The sequence below is a fragment of the Oncorhynchus gorbuscha genome, linkage group LG03, assembly GCF_021184085.1.
Source record: "Oncorhynchus gorbuscha isolate QuinsamMale2020 ecotype Even-year linkage group LG03, OgorEven_v1.0, whole genome shotgun sequence".
NCBI classification, from domain to species: Eukaryota; Metazoa; Chordata; class Actinopteri; order Salmoniformes; family Salmonidae; genus Oncorhynchus; species Oncorhynchus gorbuscha.
In genome coordinates this window covers 29,846,269-29,868,572 of record NC_060175.1, presented here as the reverse complement: position 1 = coordinate 29,868,572, position 22,304 = coordinate 29,846,269, and the positions used below count along the sequence as shown (strand labels likewise).

The window sequence follows — 22,304 nt, the reverse complement described above, 5'->3', positions numbered from 1 at the left end:
TCTTATATCTGGAGTACTTCAGCTGATGTACAAAGGGCTATATAAATAAATTTGATTTGATTTGATTCATCTGACCACTTTTTATAGACCAAGTCACTGGTGCCTCCTGCTTTAATTTTTGCTTGTAAGCAGGAATCAGGAGGATAGTGTTGTGGTCATATTTACCAAATTTACAAACATTTGATATTATACAGCTTTTGATGTCCCGTTGGTAGGATATTTGTGATCGTACCTCGTCTAATTTATTGTCCAATGATTGCACGTTGGCGAGTAGTATTGACGATAACGGCAGCTTTCCAAGTCGCCTTCTCTGGGTACTGACCAGGCATCTGGCTGTCTGACCTCTGTACCTGCGTCGCAACCTCTTGCAAATAACAAGGATGTCAGCCCTGTGGGGTGTTTGGACAATGTCTTGCGCGTTGTCCTCGTTGTAGAAAAAAATCTTTGTCTAACCCGAGGTGAGTGATTGCTGTCCTCATATCCAGAAGCTCTTTTTTTCCCCGTAAGATACGGTTGCAGAAACATTATGTACAAAATAATTTACAAATAACACACACAAAAAAACCCACAATAGCACAATTGGTAGGCACCCGTAAAAAGCTTCCTGCCATTTCTTCCAGTGACATTTTAATTCGAGCCGATTTCAAATTCTCACAACAAAATCAGTAAATCAGCATTTTTTGCAGGTTGACCACCTGTTTAGCGAGTGCAGCAAGAAGCCAAGCCAAGGTAATTGCAAAAGGGTTTCTAATGATCAATTAGCCTTTTAAAATAAACTTGGATTAGCCAACACAACGTGCCATTGCAACATAGGAGTGATGGTTGCTGATAAATGGTCCTCTGTATGCCTACGTAGATATTCCAGCTACAATAGTAATTTACATCACTAACAATGTCGACGCTGTATTTCTGATCAATTTGATGTTATTTTAAAATGGACAAAAAAGTGATTCAAAAGAGAAAAATTCTAAGTGACCCCAAACTTTAGAATGAAAGTATATGTACAACATATTCAGAATGTTGATACCACTTGACTTTTTCCCACATTTTGTTACAACCTTACTCTAAAATTGATTCAATTGTTTTCTTCCCCCTCAATAGCCCATAATGACAAAGCAAATACTTTCAAATGTAAATTTAAAAAAATAATATTCTATTTACATACAGTACCAGGCAAAAGTTTGGACAAATCTAATTAAAGGGTTTTAATTTAGTTTTACTATTTTCAACATTGTAAAATAAGAGTGAAGATATCAAAACTATGAAATAACACATATGGAATCATGTAGTAAGCAACAAAAAAAGGCCTATAATTTTCATCATAGGTGCACTTCAACTATGACAGAAAAACAAAATAAATCCAGAAAATCACATTGTAGGATTTTTTATGAATTTATTTGCAAATTATGGTGGAAAAATAAGTATTTGGTCAATAACAAAAATTTCTCAATACCTTTGTTGGCAATGACAGAGGTCAAACGTTTTCTGTAAGTCTTCAAGGTTTTCACACTGTTGCTGGTATTTTGGCACATCCCTCCATGCAGATCTCCTCTAGAACAGTGATGTTTTGGGACTGTTGCTGGGCAATACGGACTTTCAACTCCCTCCAAAGATTTTCTATGAGGTTGAGATCTGGAGACTGGCTAGGCCACTCCAGGACCTTGAAATGCTTCTTACGAAGCCACTCCTTCATTGCCTGGGCGGTGTGTTTGGGATCATTGTCATGCTGAAAGACCCATCAGCAAGGGCATTGAAGATGACACGTGGCTGGAATGAGGTTTTTAACTCAAAATCTCACGATACATGGCCCCATTCATACTTTCCTTTACACGGATCAGTCGTCCTGGACCCTTTGCAGAAAAACAGCCCCAAAGCATGATGTTTCCACCCCCATGCTTCACATTAGGTATGGTGTTCTTTGTCCTCCAAACACGACGAGTTGAGTTTTTACCAAAGTTATATTTTGGTTTCATCTGACCATATGACAGCCCCAAAGCATGAGGTTTCCACCCCCATGCTTCACATTAGGTATGGTGTTCTTTGTCCTCCAAACACGACGAGTTGAGTTTTTACCAAAAAGTTATATTTTGGTTTCATCTGACCATATGACATTCTCCCAATCTTCTTCTGGATCATCCAAATGCTCTCTAGCAAACTTCAGACGGGCCTGGACAAGTACTGGCTTAAGCAGGGTGACACATCTGGCACTGCAGGATTTGAGTCCCTGGCGGCGTAGTTTGTTACTGATGGTAGGCTTTGTTACTTTGGTCCCAGCTCTCTGCAGGTCATTCACTAGGTCCCCCCGTGTGTTTCTGGGATTTTTGCTCACCGTTCTTGCTCACCGTTCTCATTTTGACCCCACGGGGTGAGATCTTGCGTGGAGCCCCAGATCGAGGGAGATTATCAGTGGTCTTGTATGTCTTCCATTTTCTAATATTTGCTCCCACAGTTGATTTCTTCAAACCAAGCTGCTTACCTATTGCAGATTCAGTCTTCCCAGCCTGGTGGTGCAGGTCTATAATTTTGTTTCTGGTGTCCTTTGACAGCTCTTTAGTCTTGGTCATAGTGGAGTGTGACTGTTTGAGGTTGTGGACAGGTGTCTTTTATACTGATAACAAGTACAAACAGGTTACCTGTATTAATGGCACGAGTGGAGGACAAGGAAGCCGCTTAACCTCTTGCTCCTACCTGACACGCAGGCGTCCCATCTAGACATCTGGAAATGCAAATGCGCTATGCTAAATGCTAATAGTACTAGTTAAAACTCAAACGTTCATTAAAATACACATGCAGGGTATTGAATTAAAGCTACACTCGTTGTGAATCCAGGCAACAAGTCAGATTTTTAAAATGCTTTTCGGCGAAAGCATGAGAAGCTATTATCTGATAGCATGTAACACCCCAAAATACCCGCAGGGGACGTAAACAAAAAAATTTGCATAGTCGTCGCTACACAAACCGCACGAATAAAATATAAAACATTCATTACCTTTGACCATCTTCTTTGTTGGCACTCCTAGATGTCCCATAATCACTATTGGGTCTTTTTCTCTCTCGATTAAATCGGTCCATATATAGCCTAGATATCGATCTATGAAGACTGTGTGATAAACGAAAAAAAATAGTGTCTTATAACGTAACTAACGTCATATTTTAAAATTAAAAAAGTCGACGATAAACTTTCACAAAACACTTCGAAATACTTTTGTAATGCAACTTTAGGTATTAGTACACATTAATAAGCGATCAAATTGATCACGAGGTGATGTATATTCTTTAGCTGTCCGTCTGGAAATAATGTCCGGGTAAATCTCAACCAAAATATCCGGTCGGAGACCTGAACAAATGGCTGGTCTCTTCTTCGTTTGACCAAGAAACAAAGCCTAGGCAAATGACAAGACTGTTGACATCGTGTGGAAGCTGTAGGTATTGCAACCTCAGCCCCATTTATTGTGGTTCGCCTTTATCAATGGGTTGAAGTGGCGGATGGATATATATTTCCATTTTCAGTGATCAGATTTTCCTGCGCTTTTCGATGAAACGCACATTCTGTTATAGTCACAGCCGTGATTTAACCAGTTTTATAAACATCTGAGTGTTTTCTATCCACACATACTAATCATATGCATATACTATATTCCCGGCATGCGCAGCAGGGCGCTGAAATGTTGCGCGATTTTTAACAGAATGTTCGAAAAAGTAGGGGGTAGGAGTAACAGGTTAAAGAAGTTACAGGTCTATGAGAGCCAGAAATCTTGCTTGTTTGTAGGTGACCAAATACTTATTTTCCACCACAATTCGCAAATTAATTAATTAAAAATCCTACAATGTGATTTTCTGGATATTTTTTTCTCATTTTGTCTGTCATAGTTGAAGTGTACCTATGGTGAAAATTACAGGCCTCTCATCTTTTTAAGTGGGAGAACTTGCACAATTGGTGGCTGACTAAATACTTTTTTGCCCCACTGTATCTACCACAATTACCTCGTACGCCAGCACATCAACTCGGTATTTGTACCCCATGTATATAGCCAAGTTATTGTTACTCATTGTGTATTACTTATCTATTATTTCTCTATTTTTCCTTTCTCTGAATTGTTAGGAAGGGCCCGTAAGTAAGCATTTCACTGTTAGTTTACACCTATTGGTTACGAAGCACGTGACAAATAACATTTGATTTGACTTGGTACCCCTGTCCCTTGAATGAAGGTTTGTGTTCACCTTAAAGCCAGCTTTAGCTCCAGACTGCAGGTCAGACTCGATGTTCCCTGGGTCAAGATAGGCAATGCTCATCAAGAAACCAGGTCCCGTAAAGGCCCAGAGTTTACGGAAACTGAAAACCTGAAAAGAGAGGATCGCAAATATTACAATCAACGCCTGAAAATAAATCTTACCATGAAGTATTACCAGTCTAAATTATTCTGTACTAATAGTATCTTTGTGTAGCACTTTATTCAGGTCATCAGCTTAGCATAATATGCTCTTTGAGGTCATACACACTTAGAAGATAGAGCCTATGGCATCACAGGGCCTATGACTCAACTGTGATGTAATATACAGTACCAGTCAGAAGTTGACATACTACTCAAACAAGGGTTTCTTCATTTTTCTACATTGTATAATAGTGAAAACAGCAAAACTATGTAACACATAAAATTATGTAGTAAGCTTAAAAAAGTGTTAAACTAAACATATTATATAGCCACCCTTTGCCACGATGACAGCTGTGCACACTTGGCATTCTCTCAACCAGCTTCATGAGGTAGTCACCTGGAATGCATTTCAAATAACAAGTGTGCTTTGTTAAAATAATTTGTGGAATTTCATTGCTTCTTAATGCGTTTCAGCCAATCAGTTGTGTTGTGACCACGGTAGGGGGGGTAAACAGAACATAGCCCTATTTGGTAAAAGACCAAGTCCATATGGTAAGAACAGCTCAAACAAGCAAAGAGAAACAACAGTCCATCATTACTTTAAGACATGAAGGTCAGTCAATCCGGAACATTAAGAACTTTGAAAGTTTCTCCAAGTGCAGTCGCAAAAAACATTAAGCGCTACGATGAAACTGGCTCTCATAAGGACCACAACAGGAAAGGAAGATCCAGAGTTACCTCTGCCGCAGAGGATAAGTTCATTAGAGTTAACTGCAACTCAGATGGCAGCCCAAATAAATGTTCCACAGAGTTCAAGTAACAGAAATCTCAACATTAACTGTTCAGAGGAGACTTGTGTGAATCAGGCCTTCATGGTCAAATTGCAACAAAGAAACCACTACTAAAGGACACCAATAATAAGAAGAGACTTGCTTGGGCCAAGAAACACAAGCAATGGACAATAGACCAGTGGAAATCTATCCTTTGGTCTGAGGAGTCTAAATATGAGATTTTTGGTTCAGTAGGTGAACGGATAATCGCTGCGTGTGTGGTTCTCACAGTCGTAGCTGAATGACGACATTATGAACATACAACTGGCAGGTTATACACTATCGACAGGACAGAACAGCAGCCTCTGGTAAAACACGTGTGTTTTTCTTACCACCACAGACCGATGCTGGCACTGAAACCGCACTCAATGAGCTGTATACAGCCATAAGCAAACTGGAAAACCCTCATGCAGAGGCGGCACTCCATGTGACTTTAATGCAGGGAAACAAATCAGTTTTACCTCATTTCTTTAGCATATTACATATGCAACCAGAGGAAAATAAAATTCAAGACCACCTTTACTCCACACACAGACGTGTCACTCACCCTCTATTTGGCAAATCTAACCATAATCCTATCCTCATGATTCCTGCTTACAAAAATTAAAGCAGAAAAGCACCAGTAATTCAGTCTATAAAAAAAAGTCACTTGCTTGATCAATAAGTGCATCGAGGACGTCGTCCCCACAGTGACGGTATCTACATACCCCAACCAGAAGCCATGGACTACATTCAACATTCGAGCTTAAAGGGTAGAGCTGCCACTTTCAAGGAGAGGGACTCCAACCCGGGGGATTATAAGAAATCCCGTTATGCCCTCCGACAAACTATCAGACAGGTAAAGCATCAATACAAGACTAAGATTGAATCGTATCGTACTACACCAGCTCCGACACTCGTCGGATGAGGCAGGGCCTGCAAACTATTACAGACTGCAAAGGGAAGCACACCCGAGAGCTGACCAGTGACACGAGCCTACCAGACGAGGTAAAAAAACTTCTATGCTCGCTTCGAGGCAAGCAACACTGAGGAATGCATGAGAGCATCAGCTGTTCCGGGTGACTGTGATAACGCTCTCCATAGCCGACGTGAGTAAGACCTTTAAACAGGTCAACATACACAAATCCGCAGGGCCAGACGGATTACCAGGACGTGTACTCCGAGCATGCGCTGACCAACTGCCAAGTGTCTTCACTGACATTTTCAACCTCTCCCTGTCCGAGTCTAATACCAACATGTTTCAAGCAGACCGCCATGGTCCCTATGCCCAAGAACACTAAGGTAACCTGTCTACCGACCTGTAGCACTCACATCTGTAGCCATGAAATGCTTTGAAAAGCTGGTCATGGTTCACATCAACACCATTATCCCAGAAACCCTAGACCCACTCCAATTTGCATACCGCACAAACGATGCAATCTATATTGCACTCCACACTGCCCTTTCCCACCTGGACAAAAGGAACACCTTTGTGAGAATGCTATTCATTGACTACATCTCAGCGTTCAACACCATAGTGACCTCAAAGGTCATCACTAAGCGAAGGACCCTGGGACAAAACACTTCCCTCTGCAACTGGATCCTGGACTTACTGACGGGCCACCCACAGGTGGTAAGGCTAGGTAACAACAGGAAACTAAAAACATTTGGCATGGGTCCTCAGATCCTCAAAAGGTTTTACAGCTTGAGCATCCTGACTGGTTGCATCACTGCCTGGTATGGAAACTGCTCGGCCTCTGACCGCAAGGCACGACAGAGGATAGTCCGTACGTCCCAGTACATCACCGGGGCCAAGCTTCCTGCAAACCAGGACCTATATACCAGGCGGTGTCAGAGGAAGGCCCAAACAATTGCCAAAGACTCCAGCCACCCTAGTGATACTGTTCCCTCTGCTACAGGAAGCCGTACCAGAGTGCCAAGTCTAGGTCCAAGAGGCATCTAAACAGCTTCCATCCCCAAGCCATAAGATGCCTGAACAGCTAATTAAATGGCTCCCCAGAGTATTTGCATTTCCTTCCCCCCTCTGGAACACTGCTGCTACTCTGTTATATCTATACTACCATATTACCTCGACACCAGTGCCTCCGCACATAGACTCTGTATATAGCTCTGCTATTGTTATTTACTGCTGCTCTTTAATAATTTGTTATTCTTTTCTCTTTTTAAAAAAAACATTTTTTTTATAGGTATTTTCTTAAAACGGCATTGTTGGTTAAGGGCTTGTAAGTAAGCATTCCACTGGGGTTAAGGGCTTGTAAGTAAGCATTCCACTGTAAGGTCTACTACACCTGTTGTATTCAGCGCATGTGGCAAATACAATTGGATTTGATTGATGGTTTGGGATAAGTTGGACCGCAGAATGAAGGAAACACAGAAAACAAGTGCTCAGCAGATGTGGGAACTCCTACAAGACTTTTGGAAAAGCATTCCTCATGAAGCTGGTTGAGAGAATGCCAAGAGGGTGCAAAGCTGTCATCGAGGCAAAGGGTGGCTACTTCGAATAATCTAAATTATAAAATATATTTTGATTAACACTGTTTTGGTTACTACATGATTACATGTGTTATTTCATAGTTCTGATGTCTTCACTATTATTCTTAATGTAGAAAATAGTAAAAAGAAAAGAAAAACCCTTGAATGAGTACGTGTGTCCAAACTTTTGACTGGTACTGTATTTTATAAGGTCATAATTGCACATGTGATGCCATAGGCTCTGGGTTCATCTGTGTGAGGTCATAGACTTGACGTCATAACCCTCGGAGTTAATACTTACTGTGATGTCATAGACCCTGAGATCATAGGCTCGGTGTTAATAATCCCTGTGGTTTTCTAGATAATCTGTGTGAGGTCCTGGGCTCTGTTTTAATAATGCCTGTGAGGTCATAGGGCACATGGCCTCAGTACCTGGGTGACATCCTCTGGAATGGGCACCTTCTCCTCAAAGTATGTGGAGAAAGGCTCGTTGTCTGAGGCCGGAGGGGAGGTGGAGCTGTACAGGCCCTGGGTGCTCTGGATGACCCCATTCTCCTGAGAAGGTTCCTCTGTGTGTGTGAGAGAGAGTGACAACAGCACAATTAGATCCAACCAAATCATGAGAAAACAAAAAGATAATGACTTGACACATTGGAAAGAATGAACAAAAAAACAGAGCAAACTAGAATGCTATTTGGCCCTTACACAGAGAGTACACCGCGGCAGAATACCTGACCACTGTGACTGACCCAAAATTAAGGAAAGCTTTGACTATGTACAGACTCAGCGAGCATAGCCTTGCTATTGCGAAAGGCCGCCGTAGGCAGACATGGCTCTCAAGAGAAGACAGGCTATGTGCTCACTGCCCACAAAATGAGGTGGAAACTGAGCTGCACTTCCTAACCTCCTGCCCAATGTATGACCATATTAAAGAGACATATTTCCCTCAGATTAAACAGATCCAAAGAATTCGAAAACAAATCCAATTTTGAAAAACTCCCATATCTACTGGGTGAAATTCCACAGTGTGCCATCAAAGCAGCAAGATTTGTGACCTGTTGCCACGAGAAAAGGGCAACCAGTGAAGAACACGCACCATTGTAAATACAACCCATATCTATGCTTATTTATTTTATCTTGTGTCCTTTACCATTTGTACATTGTTAAAACACTGTATATATGTATACATACATACATACATACATACGACACATGCATATATATGACATCTGTAGTGTCTTTGTTGTTTTGAAACTTCTGTATGTGTGATGTCTACTGTTCATTTTTATTGTTTTTTTTCACTTTATATGTTGTCTACCTCACTTGCTTTGGCAATGTTAACACATGTTTCCCATGCCAATAAAGCCCTTGAATTGAATGGAGTGTGTGAGTGAGTGACATGAAAACTACTGATCACATGACCCTGAGCAATATGAAGAGAGATTCTATTCTACCCACACTCTTCCCATGACCAAGCTATGTTGCACACCATTTGATTCGAGACAAGCAACACTGAAGCATGCATAAGACAATCAGCTGTTCCTTGACGACTGTGATCATGCTCTCCATAGTCGATGTGACTAATATCTATAAACATGTCAACATTCACAAGGCCGCAGGGCCAGACAGATTACCGGGACGTGTACTCCGAGCATGCGCTGATGATAGTGGAAAATATAGTTTAGATGATCAATTATGTATTCGTTAATGATTAGAAACCATTTATTCTAATACTATTATGTTATGATATGAAAAGTAAAGGTTATTGGTTAAGCTGTTACTGAAAATGTAAGCAGAACTAATTTGATTGTCTGTGCCTCTTGGGAAGGTCAAGGGGGAGAAAAAGCTTTTCAGACAAGATAAGAATGTTTGGGTTTTATTCCATTGTTGAGAGAAATCTGTATCTTTTAGACAGGTTGTAATGTCTGGTTTATGAGGGGAGTAGAAAGCATCTCCGGACCTAAACAAAAAAACAACGGGGCTATCGTGGGAAACTGATGATGTCATTTTGAGTTTATAACCTGTGGAAATCTGTGTATGGGCCAGTACTCTCTGGAATTAAAACGCTCTTTAACCTGGCTTTTAAGACTGGTCTCAATCTACTTCATGCATAATTAATGAACTTACAACTCATTAAATGAATTAGAAATGAGTGCTAATTGGTATTGGCAATTAAAACATTAAAGGAATTTAGAATTCCTCTATCAGCTGACCAACTGGCAAGTGTCTTCACTGACATTTAACCTCTCCCTGACCACGTCTGAAATACCAACATATTTAAAGCAGACCAGTCCCTGTGCCCAAGAACACCAAGGTAACCTGCCTAAATGACTACAGACCCATAGCACTCACATCTGTAGCCATGAAGTGTTTTGAACGGCTGGTCATGGCTCACATCAACACCATTATCCCAGAAACCCTAAACCCACTCCAATTTGCATACACACAAACAGATACACAGAGGTTGCACTCCACACTGCCCTTTCCCACCTGGGAAAAAGGAACACCTTTGTGAGACTGCTACTCAGTGACTACAGTTCAGCGCTCAACACCGTAGTACCCTCAAAGCTCATCACTAAGCGAAGGACCCTGGGACAAAACACCGCCCTCTGCAACTGGCTCCTGGAATTCCTGACGGGCTGCCCGCAGGTGGTAAGGGTAGGTAACACCACATCTGCCACTATAATCCTCAACACGGGGGCCCCTCAGGGGTGCGTGCTCAGTCCCCTCTACTCCCTGTTCACCCATGACTGCACGGTCAGGCATGACTCCAACACCATCATTAAGTTTGCCAATGACACAACAATGGTAGGCCTGATCACCGACAACGATGAGACAGCCTATAGGGAGGAGGTCAGAGACCTGGCAGTGTGGTGCTAGAATAACAACCTATCCCTCAACGCGATCAAGACAAAGGAGATGATTGTGTACTACAGGAAAAGGGAGGGCTGAGCATTCCCCCATTCTCATCGACGGGGCTGTAGTAGAGCAGGTTGAGAGCTTCAAGTTCCTTGGTGTCCAGATCACCAACAAACTATCATGGTCAAAACACACTAAGACAGTCTTGAAGAGGGCACAACAAAGTCTATTCCGCCTCAAGAGACTGAAAATAATTGGCATGGGTCCTCAAATTTGGCCGCCTTTCGTTCCAGTTCTTTGCTGCCTGTGACTGGAACGAATTGCAAAAATCGCTGAAGTTGGAGACCTTTATCTCCTTCACCAACTTCAAATATCTGCTATCTGAGCAGCTAACCGATCGCTGCAGCTGTACATAGTCTATCGGTAAATAGCCCAACCATTTTTACCTACCTCATCCCCATACTGTTTTTATTTATTTAATTTTCTGCTCTTTTACACACCAATATCTCTCTCTACCTGTACATGACCATCTGATCATTTATCACTCCAGTGTTAATCTGCTAAATTGTAATTATTCACCTACCTCATCATGCCTTTTGCACACAATGTATTTAGACTCCCTTTTTTCTTCTGTGTTATTGACTTTTTAATTATTTACTCCATGTGTAACTGTGTTGTCTGTTCACACTGCTATGCTTCATCTTGGCCAGGTCGCAGTTGCAAATGAGAACTTGTTCTCAACTAGCCTACCTGGTTAAATAAAGGTTAAAAAAAAAAATTAATAATAATAATAATAATTTTTTTAAAATTAAATCCTCAAAAAGTTAGTTCTACACCATCAAGAGCATCCTTACTGGTTGCTTCACCGCCTGGTATGGCAAGTGCTCGGCCTCCAACCGCAAGGCACGACAGAGGGTAGTGCGTACGGCCCAGGACAAGCTTCCTGCCATCCAGAACCTCTATACCAGGCATGTCAGAAGAAGGCCCAAACAATTGCCTAAGACTCCAGCCAACCTAGGCTTAAACTGTTTTCCCTTCTACCGCACGGCAAGCGGTACCGGAGCGCCACGTCTAGGTCCAAAAGGCTTCTTAAAAGCTTCTACCCCCAAGCCACAAGACTCATGAAAAGCTACTCACACAGCTACACCCATACGTAGAATGTATGCACACATGACTGTAAGTCGCTTTGGATAAAAGCGTCTGCTAAATGGCATATATTATATTATATATATATTATTATTATTATAGCTACTGGGACTATTTGCATTGTACTCCCCACACACACACATTTACACTGCTGCTACTCTGTTTATTTTCCAAACAGTCACTTTACCTATAATACATGTACATATTACCTCAACTACCTGGACTAACCGGTGCCCCTGCACATTGACTCTGTACATTGACTCTGTACTGGTACCCCCTGTATATAGCCTCACTACTGTTATTTTATTGTCGCTCCTTAATTATTATTTTTTATTTAATTTTTTTACTTCAGTTTATTTTAGTAAATACTTGCAGTTTTAAGAAAAGAAAATAGTATTGTTGGTTAAGGGCTTTTATAGCCTCGCTACTGTATATAGTCTTTTTACTGTTGTTTTATTTCTTTACTTACATATTGTTCACATAACACCTTTTGGTTAGAGCCTGTAAATAAGCATTTCACTGTTTATTCATCTACACCTGTTGTATTCAGCGCATGTGAAAAATAACATTTGATCTGATTCAGGTGCAAATTAAAGCAGAGATTCAATGGCAACCGTGCCACAGTCAAGAGATTGAAAGCCATACTTTCAGTCTCTACAAGTCTCTACAGTCACTTGAAAGCATGTATGACTAATGACAGAAGCGTTTGCCAACTTCAACAAGGAAGTGCCACATTAAAGTATGTAAAGGGAGTGTCAATCAACTCTTAACCTGGCTGAGTCTCCAGGAAGGGCCAACAAACCCATTTTTATGACACATTTTGAAACACTTCAGGTTATAAAGTAAAAGATATGTAATGTAAAACATTTTTTACAATATTTTTGTCACATACACCAGATAGGTGCAGTGAAATGTGTTGTTTTACACGATCAGCCGTAGTAGTACAGCTCCCTTGGAACAAATTAGGGTTAAGTGCCTTGCTCAAGGGCACGTCTGCTCATTTTTCACCTTGTTGGCTCTGGCATTCGAACCAGCGACCTATCCTTTACCAGAACAATGCGCTAACCGCTAGGCTACCTGCCACCCAATAGCTTAATAGAAGGTGTCATTTTTCTCTTTCAATGCACTTTTTACATGAATAGGCTACATCATACCTCTGAAAAGTAGGCTAAACAAAGAGCAATACTAAGGCCAAATATCTATTTGCGTAACAGGTTAAATATGAACAGAGTGATCACATGAATTGTCACATCATATGAATCAAAAGCCCAATAATCACATCATTACACAAGAATTCTAGACCCTTAATGCATCCTCCTCCTTACACTCTTACACTAACAGTGTACCACTCTACCGATGGTCTGATACAATGATCTGTACTTACTCAGGTTGGAATGTTCATTGGGCTTCTCTTCCTTCATCTCCCAAAGGTTCCTCTCGCACTACTGTCTCTTTGGGTCCAAGTCTACTTCTTCTAACAGGAGCGTTGCTTACATGGGCTATAACTTCCTATTTCAATACACGAGTCAGACTCAGGATGACAAAGACTAACTTACTAACCCGTTCCCCTTCAACCGAAGGAAAGAAAGCTTGGTCACAAACTCCTGATTTCTATTGCCACATCACCCCCCCCCACACACACACACACACACATATACACACATATACACACACACATATACACACACACGAGAACATAATAACACATCCCTTCTAAGTCCAAGGCACAAGTTCTTAAATTGAAAACAATGACCATGCTGTTTCCCAAAAGAGCAGTGTCACTTCTTGACACTTTAGAAGAGGGTTATCACACACACTACCACCAAGCTTATCTCATTGTGGTGCTGGGAGTTAATGCCCTAAAAACAACAAGGTGAATCTCACTTTGTCTTGAAAAAGGTATTGGATCGAAAATGTGCAGAGGTAAATCGTGTGTTCGGGAGTTATTTTTTCTACAATTTATTGTGTATACTGGCATAGAGCCTATAATGCACCATGTTTGCTGAGCTGACCACAGTAAGTCGTGGGAGTTAGTGTGGTGGAATGTCTTGTTTCTGTTAACGTTACCTTCCAGGAGGTCGGCTTCCCGCTCTGTCTCCATCAGTGTGGGTTGGGGTTAAAGGGGGGGCGGAGGGGGACCTCTGGAAACGCAGAGACTGGAGATCTGTCTGGAAACAGGCAACTGAAATTAAACTAAATATTAAGAGAGAAATATATATAATACAACACTGCAGAGACCAGTAACACTTATTTTGGGTTTGATAAAAGTATGCTTCCATCTCTAGCCTTAATTTCTGACCAATTACCCACAATGACCAGAGTTTATCTGCAGGCTGTCACTCCATTCACCCACTGAATCACTGAAGGATCAGTGTTAGTAAACAGTTGGTTTGGGATTTTATTAGGATCCCCAATAGGTGTTGCAAAAGCAGCAGCTACTATTCCTGAGGTCCACACAAAACATAATTTGACAAGAACAGCAAGGACAGAACTACATTTTTTTTAAAGGCACACGTAGTTTACATATCAATGCATACACAAACTATCTAGGTCAAATAGGGGAGAGGCGTTGTGCCGAGAGATGTTACTTTATCTGTTTTTTTAAAACCAGGTTTGCTGCTTATTTGAGCAAAATGAGATGGAAGGAAGTTCCATGCAGTAAGGGCTCTATATAATACTGTACGTTTTCTTGAATTGTTCTGGATTTGAGTCTATGAAAAGACCCCTGGTGGCATGTCTGATAGGATATGTGTGTATGTCAGAGCTGTGCGTAAGATGACTATGCAAACAATTTGGGATTTTCAACACAATGTTTCTTATAAAAAGATTAAGTGATGCAGTCAGTCTCTACTCAACTCTTAACAAAGAGAGACTGGCATGCATAGCATTTATATCAGCCCTCTGATTACAATGAAGAGCAAAACATGCCGCTCTGTTCTGGGCTAGCTGCAGCTTAACTAGGTCTTTCCTCGCCACACTGGACCACACGACTGGACTATAATCAAGATTAGACAAAACAAGAGCCTTTTGGAGTGTGGTGTCAAAAAAACAGAGCATCTCTATATTAGAGCAGTGGTTCCCAAACGCCCAAGGGGTCTGTGTGTTGGGGGGGGGGGGGGGGCGCGCGCAAACTCTGCTTTAAAACTTAATCTTGAAAGATTTAATAGTAGAATGCACAAGGTGCAATTTTGAAATTGAGTAGTGCATCATTAGTTCCTTTTATTACATTAGTCACTGCATACCTTAGAGAGCCATTTTTAACTTAGCAGAAATGTCCAGATAAACTAGACTATGTCAGCGAATGTTTTTTTTTTTTTAATTGGCTTTTTTTAGCCCATAGATATAGTTGTAATTTGTCTGTCACTCAAATAACACGAGTACACAGACAGGGCAAATGTATAAAATTACAACAACAAAAAATGCTTTAAAACTGCAACGTTTTCTTTGCACCTCGTGACAAAATGTGTAGAATTGCAGGAAATAAACTAAACCTGCAATATCATCTCCACCAACAAAACAGGTGTCAACAGTTTGTCATGAACAGTGCTTGTGTCCATAGAAAAATTCCAATGCTGGAAGCCCCCCCGAGTGAAAAAGTTTGGGAATACCTGGGTTAGAGTTCCATTTCTTTCCACCATTTCTCCACTTGGGTCTAAATACTGCTCTGCCTGAGAAGAGCAGGACCGCTATAGAAAATGGTGAGAGGCTGACTGGTGCATGCTTTAATTTGTAGCGCTAGACCAGATCTTACACAAGACAAGATAAACTAAAAAAAGGTAACCTAGAAAAAAGGTATTCACTACAATGGGAAATAAGCACTCTTGAAACTTGTATCAATAACCCATGACAGGAAACGACTGATATTGATGCTGCTGAGTAACTAGTTCTGCAACAGCAAAATGACTCAGCAAATGCACATGACTACTTCATTCAAGTTTAAATTCACATGTACAAGTACAGTAACGCCTTTCTCGCAAGCGCTAATCCCAACAGTGTCGTAAGCAATAGCAATGCAATACAAAAAAATATTACCCTGTGAGAATATTTGGTACAAAAGCCTTAAATTGACCTCAACATGGTCTCTGTGGTTAGAACACATATTATTCGGTAGCCACTGAGCAAATTTCACTTCCCTCAATGAGAAGTTAACAAAAACCTCCTGACATTCACACAGTGTACCTTCAACACTTTACAAATGCCCAAACAAGAAAAAAACTAATCAGGAGACGCTATTCTGTCAACCTTGGGCAAACACCCCTATCAATGTAAATAAAATAAGTTGTACAACACCTGTGTATATACTCAGTTAAAATTGTCAAATAAGAAGCCCGATCATTCATTCTTCCCAAGAAACAGAAGCATGAGGCTGAGGAGAATGGGGGGTTGTGAAAGCGTGCAACTATAAAGTCATGACTCATTGAAAACTTGGGTGGGAGAGAGAGAGAGAACAGAGTGGGAGTAGTTTGCTCTTCCCCTAACCTGGGGCCTTTCCTCTCCCCCCTCTCTCCAACAGACCTAATCTGTGAAAAACAGCTCACTCTATATAACCTCCCTAACGGAACAAGGACCTTGCACACACACACACACACATCTACTTTAAGGTATAGCAGCCTAGGAAGAAAACACAAACCTTTAGGCTATATTCTTCACATGACACAAGGAGTAGGCTTGAAATCAGGAAACAGAACAGTTTGGCCTAGAAATGTCTGAGGGCTGAATAAATGCCTGTGGCAACAGTCTGGCAAGTTTAGAACATATTATAGTTTGTCCAAATCAATGATTAGGCCTACATATCTGTCAAACCAAGGTCAGACTGACCATTTTCACATAAAATCTCAAAGGTTGTGGTTTAAACAGTGACGTGATTAAATGTATTTGATATTTATTCAAACTTGTGCAATGTAAAAACTGTCCATTAATTTCCATCTACACTGCATATACTAGATGCATTTATTTTAAGCTGTTTGGTGGCATGGGCTCACTTTGACATTGGAACACAGTCAAATCATGGGCTCACTTTGAAACCCAGTCAATAACAAATGACTGACAAGCAAGTGTGGTTAATAACTGGATAGGAAGGGGGTGCAGAAAGTCTAGACATTTCTATCGCAGCTATCTGAAATTAAGTAAAAGTACGCGTCAAAGGAGTACCATAACAAACCAATGGAATCTAAGCAAATGTAAGAAGTCAGTTGAAGTCAGCCAAATTTCCTGGCTGAACAGTATTCTGACGTCTATACTAACTAACTGTTATACATCTTAAGAAACATAGATTATCGCCAAAACCTTGGATAGGTAGCTAGCAAACCACAGGTAAACTAACTACATTCCCTGTCTAGCGCTGGAACATTGGGCAACTAACGTTAACATGGACTCTAGCTGGATAGTTACCAAACGTGTAACTTAGCTAGCTAACTTATGCTGCATTAATAATATAATAGTCGAAATAAGTGTTATTTAATTTACATAGCTGTCTACTTACATCATTTTACAGTAAATAATTGACAGCTAACTAACTAACCAGCTAGTTAGTTCACTTTGACCTATGATGTGGCAAGCAATTAGCCTAGCTAGCTAGCTAGCTAGCTAACGTTAACTTGGATGCCATGGTGTTAGCCGGCTAAAAAGCTAGATGTAAGTTAAAGTAAAACAAGCACCGGAATGAATGTATCAGCGTCATCTTACCTGGATATAGCTTATGTACAAAACGTGTGTTCATGTCAATTTCATTACGTTAAATAACGAATAGATAAACTGACATAACACTAGGACAGTAGGACGGTGTCCATTGACCCTGGTTTATTCGACAAAAGCAATGTCGCAAAAAAACAAAAAAATAAAGTCATTGCGACATGTGTAATGGAAACGGAAATTTCTAAAGATCGACATTTTTATCCCTTAGACTGAGGTGGATTTTTATTTTGTCTAACTTTCTTCATTGCGACAAATTATATAAACATTTTTTCGAATAAATAATGATTGCAGAATAATTTTAAGACACACGGGGCACGCGATGTAACCGCGTAACGTAACTATAAAGCTAAACTCCACGATTAATTCTAAATGCGAAATATGTTTTTTCTAATATAAAAATGTGTCTTTGCAGGACAATGATGGTCCTGACTTTAAAGAATTGCGTCACCTTGCATTTCTGGTTTGCTGGCAATATTTGTATAGCCTACATTATGATATTATTTGTATTTGTCAAATGCAGCCAAGCATCGATCATCATGTCACCAGAATAAGACCCTCGATATTTATTGGAAAGGTGCAACAAGCTCATCTCCTTGCACTTTAACCTCCCTATGAAGTTCATCATCATTCATTTAATCTGTAGCGTAAGAAACTGCATGTTTTCCTGACGAGTCGTAGTGGGTGGACCACACAAAATGTCGTGACTCCAGGTTTACTTTGATATGGTTATTATATCAATATTTTCGCATAAAAGCGTTTCTACCGATATATTTAATATGTATAATTATTAATATACGCCTACTGTATGATTACTAGCAAATTAATTAGCTAACTAAAGTTAGCCTATTTAGTTGGAACTTCTGAAAAATAACATGTTTTATTTCTACAATTTCCAAAAGATAACAAAAACATATGTACTTTTTACAAGACGTGTTTGTGCCGTCATGTGCATTAGTATCACAATTTCTAACTTATTTGCATTCGTATTTACTTACACTTGTATTTTGACTTCTCTATTGACGTTGTTTTTAAGTTTTGGCGGACATTTCTTAGCGGATGTACAATCGTCGCGAATTTAATTATGGGGAGTTTCAGGCCCTGGAGTGAACCTTTATGCACACTCCGTCTACAGTCCAAACACTTAAAAGACACACCCTCGTCCACTAACCCTCGCCTAAAACCCTTGGGAGAATACCCGTCGCCATCTTGGTGGGTGGTCCAAATGATTAGCCAAGCAAGGGAAGTTTGCAACGTAAGCCCCTCAGCCCTCGTTTTCAGTCAACTTTGCGAGTGTACAATTATGTTCTCTCCGAGGCCTGAAACTCACCAATTAGTGATGGGCATTCCGGGTCTTTTCAGTGAGCCGGCTCGTTCGGCTCTGGTCACCAAAAAGAGCCGGCTATTTTGACTCCCAAACGGCTCTTTAAAAAAGTATGTTTTGTATTTTTTCAAGTCAAACAGTTCGCGATATTTTGACTATTATTGGTGTTAAAACAATTCTAATTAAATTATTAAATTAAATACTCTACCTTAACCACAATGTATTTAAAAATGCATTGGTTTGTTATGAAAAATGCTATTACACATGTGCATTTAAAGTATAACTTTTTAATGTATATTAACAAAGTGCCTATAAATGTAACAATTCAAAACTAATACAATCTGAACAACATAATACTATAATATTGCACCATATCAAAGAAAAGTAAATAACAATGTGCAAAACTGCAGCATCCCACTTAAAACATTAAACTGGTCCCTCTTTTCTCTCTCTTCTTTATTGCCATGTTATTTTTTATTTCACCTTTATTTAACCAGGTAGGCTAGTTGAGAACAAGTTCTCATTTGCAGCACACAGCAATGCTGACCATATATTGCTTTTCTGAGATATTTGCATTCAGAAATGCAAGCTGCCTCACTTACGAGGGGCTGATTGGGTTTTTCTCTCAGTAATTATTTGTCCCGTTTTCGAGAAGACCCTCTCAGAGGGAACGTATGTGGCCACTATGCAGAGTCTCCCTGTCATGACTTCAGTAAGCAGTGGATAGACAGAGGCCTTGTTCTTCCACCAGCTCAGAGGATCTACAGATCTATTTGGAGGGGCTCCTCCAAATAGGATCGGACCTCCATTATGGCATCTGCTGAGGGATTCCTTCGTGCTGCATCCCCAGTTGCTCTCTCGTCAAACAGCAGACGTTTGTGGCACTACTGCTGGAGCTTCGGCTCCATCTGATCCATCTTCATCCTGTTGCCCTGGTGCCTGAGCCAGCTGACTGCTGGGGCTGTCACTCCCTGCTGATGAGGTTATTCTTTGAAGAGCCTCATCAATCGCTCTGGCATCACTGAAGGCTAACTTCTTAAACCTGGGGTCAAGTGCAGCGGTTTCTAATAGTACGTGATTATATTCCATTCTGTGGAACTTTCTGTCCATTGATGAACATAGGGTGTCCATCAACTCTGTCACAAGTCCTGTGGTTACCTTTGCTTCTCTCTGGCGGCTGGCTGTGATTCGCTGCAGATGCTTACACAGGACTATCATTTTTGAGGCTGTCACATAGCTGAAAAGAGAGAACAGTAACTTATTAGTTCAGGTTCATGTTTTGTCTACTGATACTACATTCTCATCTACTGCTCATATACAGTGGGGCACAAGAGTATTTAGTCAGCCACCAATTGTGCAAGTTCTCCCACTTAAAAAGATGAGAGGCCTGTAATTTTCATCATCGGTACACTTCAACTATGACAGACAAAATTAGAAAAAAAATCCAGAAAATCACATTGTAGGATTTTTAATGAATTTATTCGAAAATTATGGTGGAAAATAAGTATTTGGTCACCTACAAACAAGCAAGATATCTGGCTCTCACAGACCTGTAACTTATTCTTTAATGTCTGTCTGGCTGTTACATCTAGAATTGTGGTATGCTCGCAGTTTTGGACTGATATGTTAAACTGTCCTTTTTTCTGGATTTTTTCTCTCATTTTGTCTGTCATAGTTGAAATGTACCTATGATGAAAATTACAGGCCTCTCTCATCTTTTTAAGTGGGAGAACTTGCACAATTGGTGGCTGACTAAATACTTTTGTGCCCCACTGTACATATATAATACTGGATTAAATAATGATGTAGTAATAACTGCTTACTATATCTCTCTCCACTGATCTCCACAGTGTCCTGCTCAAAGGGTTCCAGGACTCTGCACACCTCCTCCCATTCCTCTTGGGTCAGAGCATCAACAGGTACATTGACAATGGTCAGGGTTGAGGTGATGGCATCCTTTGACTCAAGAAACCACTTCAACATATAAAATGTTGAATTCCACCTTGTAGTGCAGTCTTGTTTAGGCCTCAGTTCCGATATCCCCATCTGGCATTGGGTAGACTTTAGTTTTTCAGCACCTACTGTGCTCCTGTGGAAGTATTCCACAGCTGCTTTCACTTTGTCCACAGTGGGCTTCATCACCTTCAGAGCATCTCTTACAATCAGGCTGATTGTGTGGGCAAGACATGGATGATGGGTCCATTTTAAGATTTCCATGAGTTTGGTTATGTTAGCTGCATTTTCGCTAACACAACAGACCACTTTTCCATATACTTGCCATTCTCTGGCCACTCTCAACAGTTCCTCTGCCAAGTTCTCTGAGGTGTCTGTCGCTGAACTCAAAGCAGTCCAGAAGACAGCTATACATAGAAAAATCTTCAATGAAGTGACATGTAACCGACATGTAAGAAGTGGTTACCCTTGATGTCCAGGAGTCAGTGGTAAGGCTTTTTGGACTCTTTCCCGCACTGAAGCCTGCGTGCTCTCATACAGTTATGGATTAAGTGATTTTGAAAGGGTTTTCCTGCTTGGAATTGTGTACATTGGCCTTGTTTTGCTACAGACATAGACTTTGGCTGGTCTATAGAAAACTGTGTTGCTGTGGGTCGCTGAGTAGGCCTACTTGACTGAGTGGATACATCTCCACGTGTGGAGGTACTGGGTCCACCACTATCACTAGCAGGCCCGCTAGTTCCTGGAACAGCTAGCTTCACAGTTGTGTGCACAGTTCACATATGCCGATGTAGGTTGTGCGTAGAACCGGCTTTATATGAGATTTTGTTTATGGCAAATTCTACACTGTGCTCTGACATTGTCTACATTATTAAAATGCATCCAAATGCTACTGTGCTTCAGATTCATTTTCCAGCTGTTGTTTTCCCAGCTCCCCTTCCTCTCTCTCCTCAGCTGCTAAGTGTGTGACTGTGAGTGAGTTGGCTCTGCCTTCCCTCACGCGTCTTTGGTTCATTGGTTGACACTGCGTGTCTGATTGACAGGATCAACAGGTGAGGCTGTTAGTCTGAGCAGACAGTCAAAACGAATGTGTGTGTGCTTGAGCATTTAGGCCTATATTATTATTATTATTTTTTTCGTTCTTTGAATTAGTTAATTATATTAATTTAAATATTTTGATTATTCATATCTTCATTTTCAAATGTTTAAATAAATAGATTCGGCTCTGCTGATATGTGAGCCGCCTCCCAACGTTCACCTACAAGAGCCGGCTATTAATGTCGACTCATTCACGAACGACCCATCACTACTCCCCATAATTCAATAAGTGACGATTGTACATCCACTAAGGAAAGTCCGCCAAAACTTAAAAACAACATCGATGGAAAGGTCAACATACAAGTGAAAGTAAAAACAAATGGAAATAAGTTAGAAATTGTGCTACTATGTAAAAAGTATTATTTGGGAAATTGTAGAAATAAAACATTTCCCTTCTTCAGAAGTCCCATTTAGGCAGGCTAACGTTAGTTAGCTAATTAATTTGCTAGCTATCATACAATAGGTGTATATTATTAATTATGTTAAATATAAGTAGACATGCACTCAATTGAATGTAGCAAAAAACACCCACAAGCTACCGGTTGCTGAAAGAGTGGC

The 22,304-nt window shown here is 40.6% G+C and overlaps 1 protein-coding gene across 3 annotated transcripts in view; it reads right to left on the bottom strand.

Moving 5' to 3' along the window:
• LOC124031181 (natural resistance-associated macrophage protein 2-like) overlaps nucleotides 1-18,577 on the bottom strand; it is a 36,748-nt gene extending 18,171 nt beyond the window's left edge. For 2 of the 3 annotated variants that reach the window (XM_046342120.1, XM_046342121.1), the window contains exons 1-4: nucleotides 17,366-17,523; nucleotides 13,748-13,848; nucleotides 8,108-8,244; nucleotides 4,222-4,341 (exon numbers count right to left, since the gene is read on the bottom strand). In XM_046342120.1, the coding sequence (XP_046198076.1) occupies nucleotides 4,222-4,341; nucleotides 8,108-8,244; nucleotides 13,748-13,781 (291 nt within the window). In that variant the 5' untranslated portion in view covers nucleotides 13,782-13,848; nucleotides 17,366-17,523. Of the gene's footprint in view, nucleotides 1-4,221; nucleotides 4,342-8,107; nucleotides 8,245-13,064; nucleotides 13,190-13,747; nucleotides 13,849-17,365; nucleotides 17,524-18,369 lie in introns of those variants that run through there. The other variant, XM_046342119.1, reaches the window with a different exon arrangement.
• Between the last annotated feature and the right edge of the window lie 3,727 nt (nucleotides 18,578-22,304).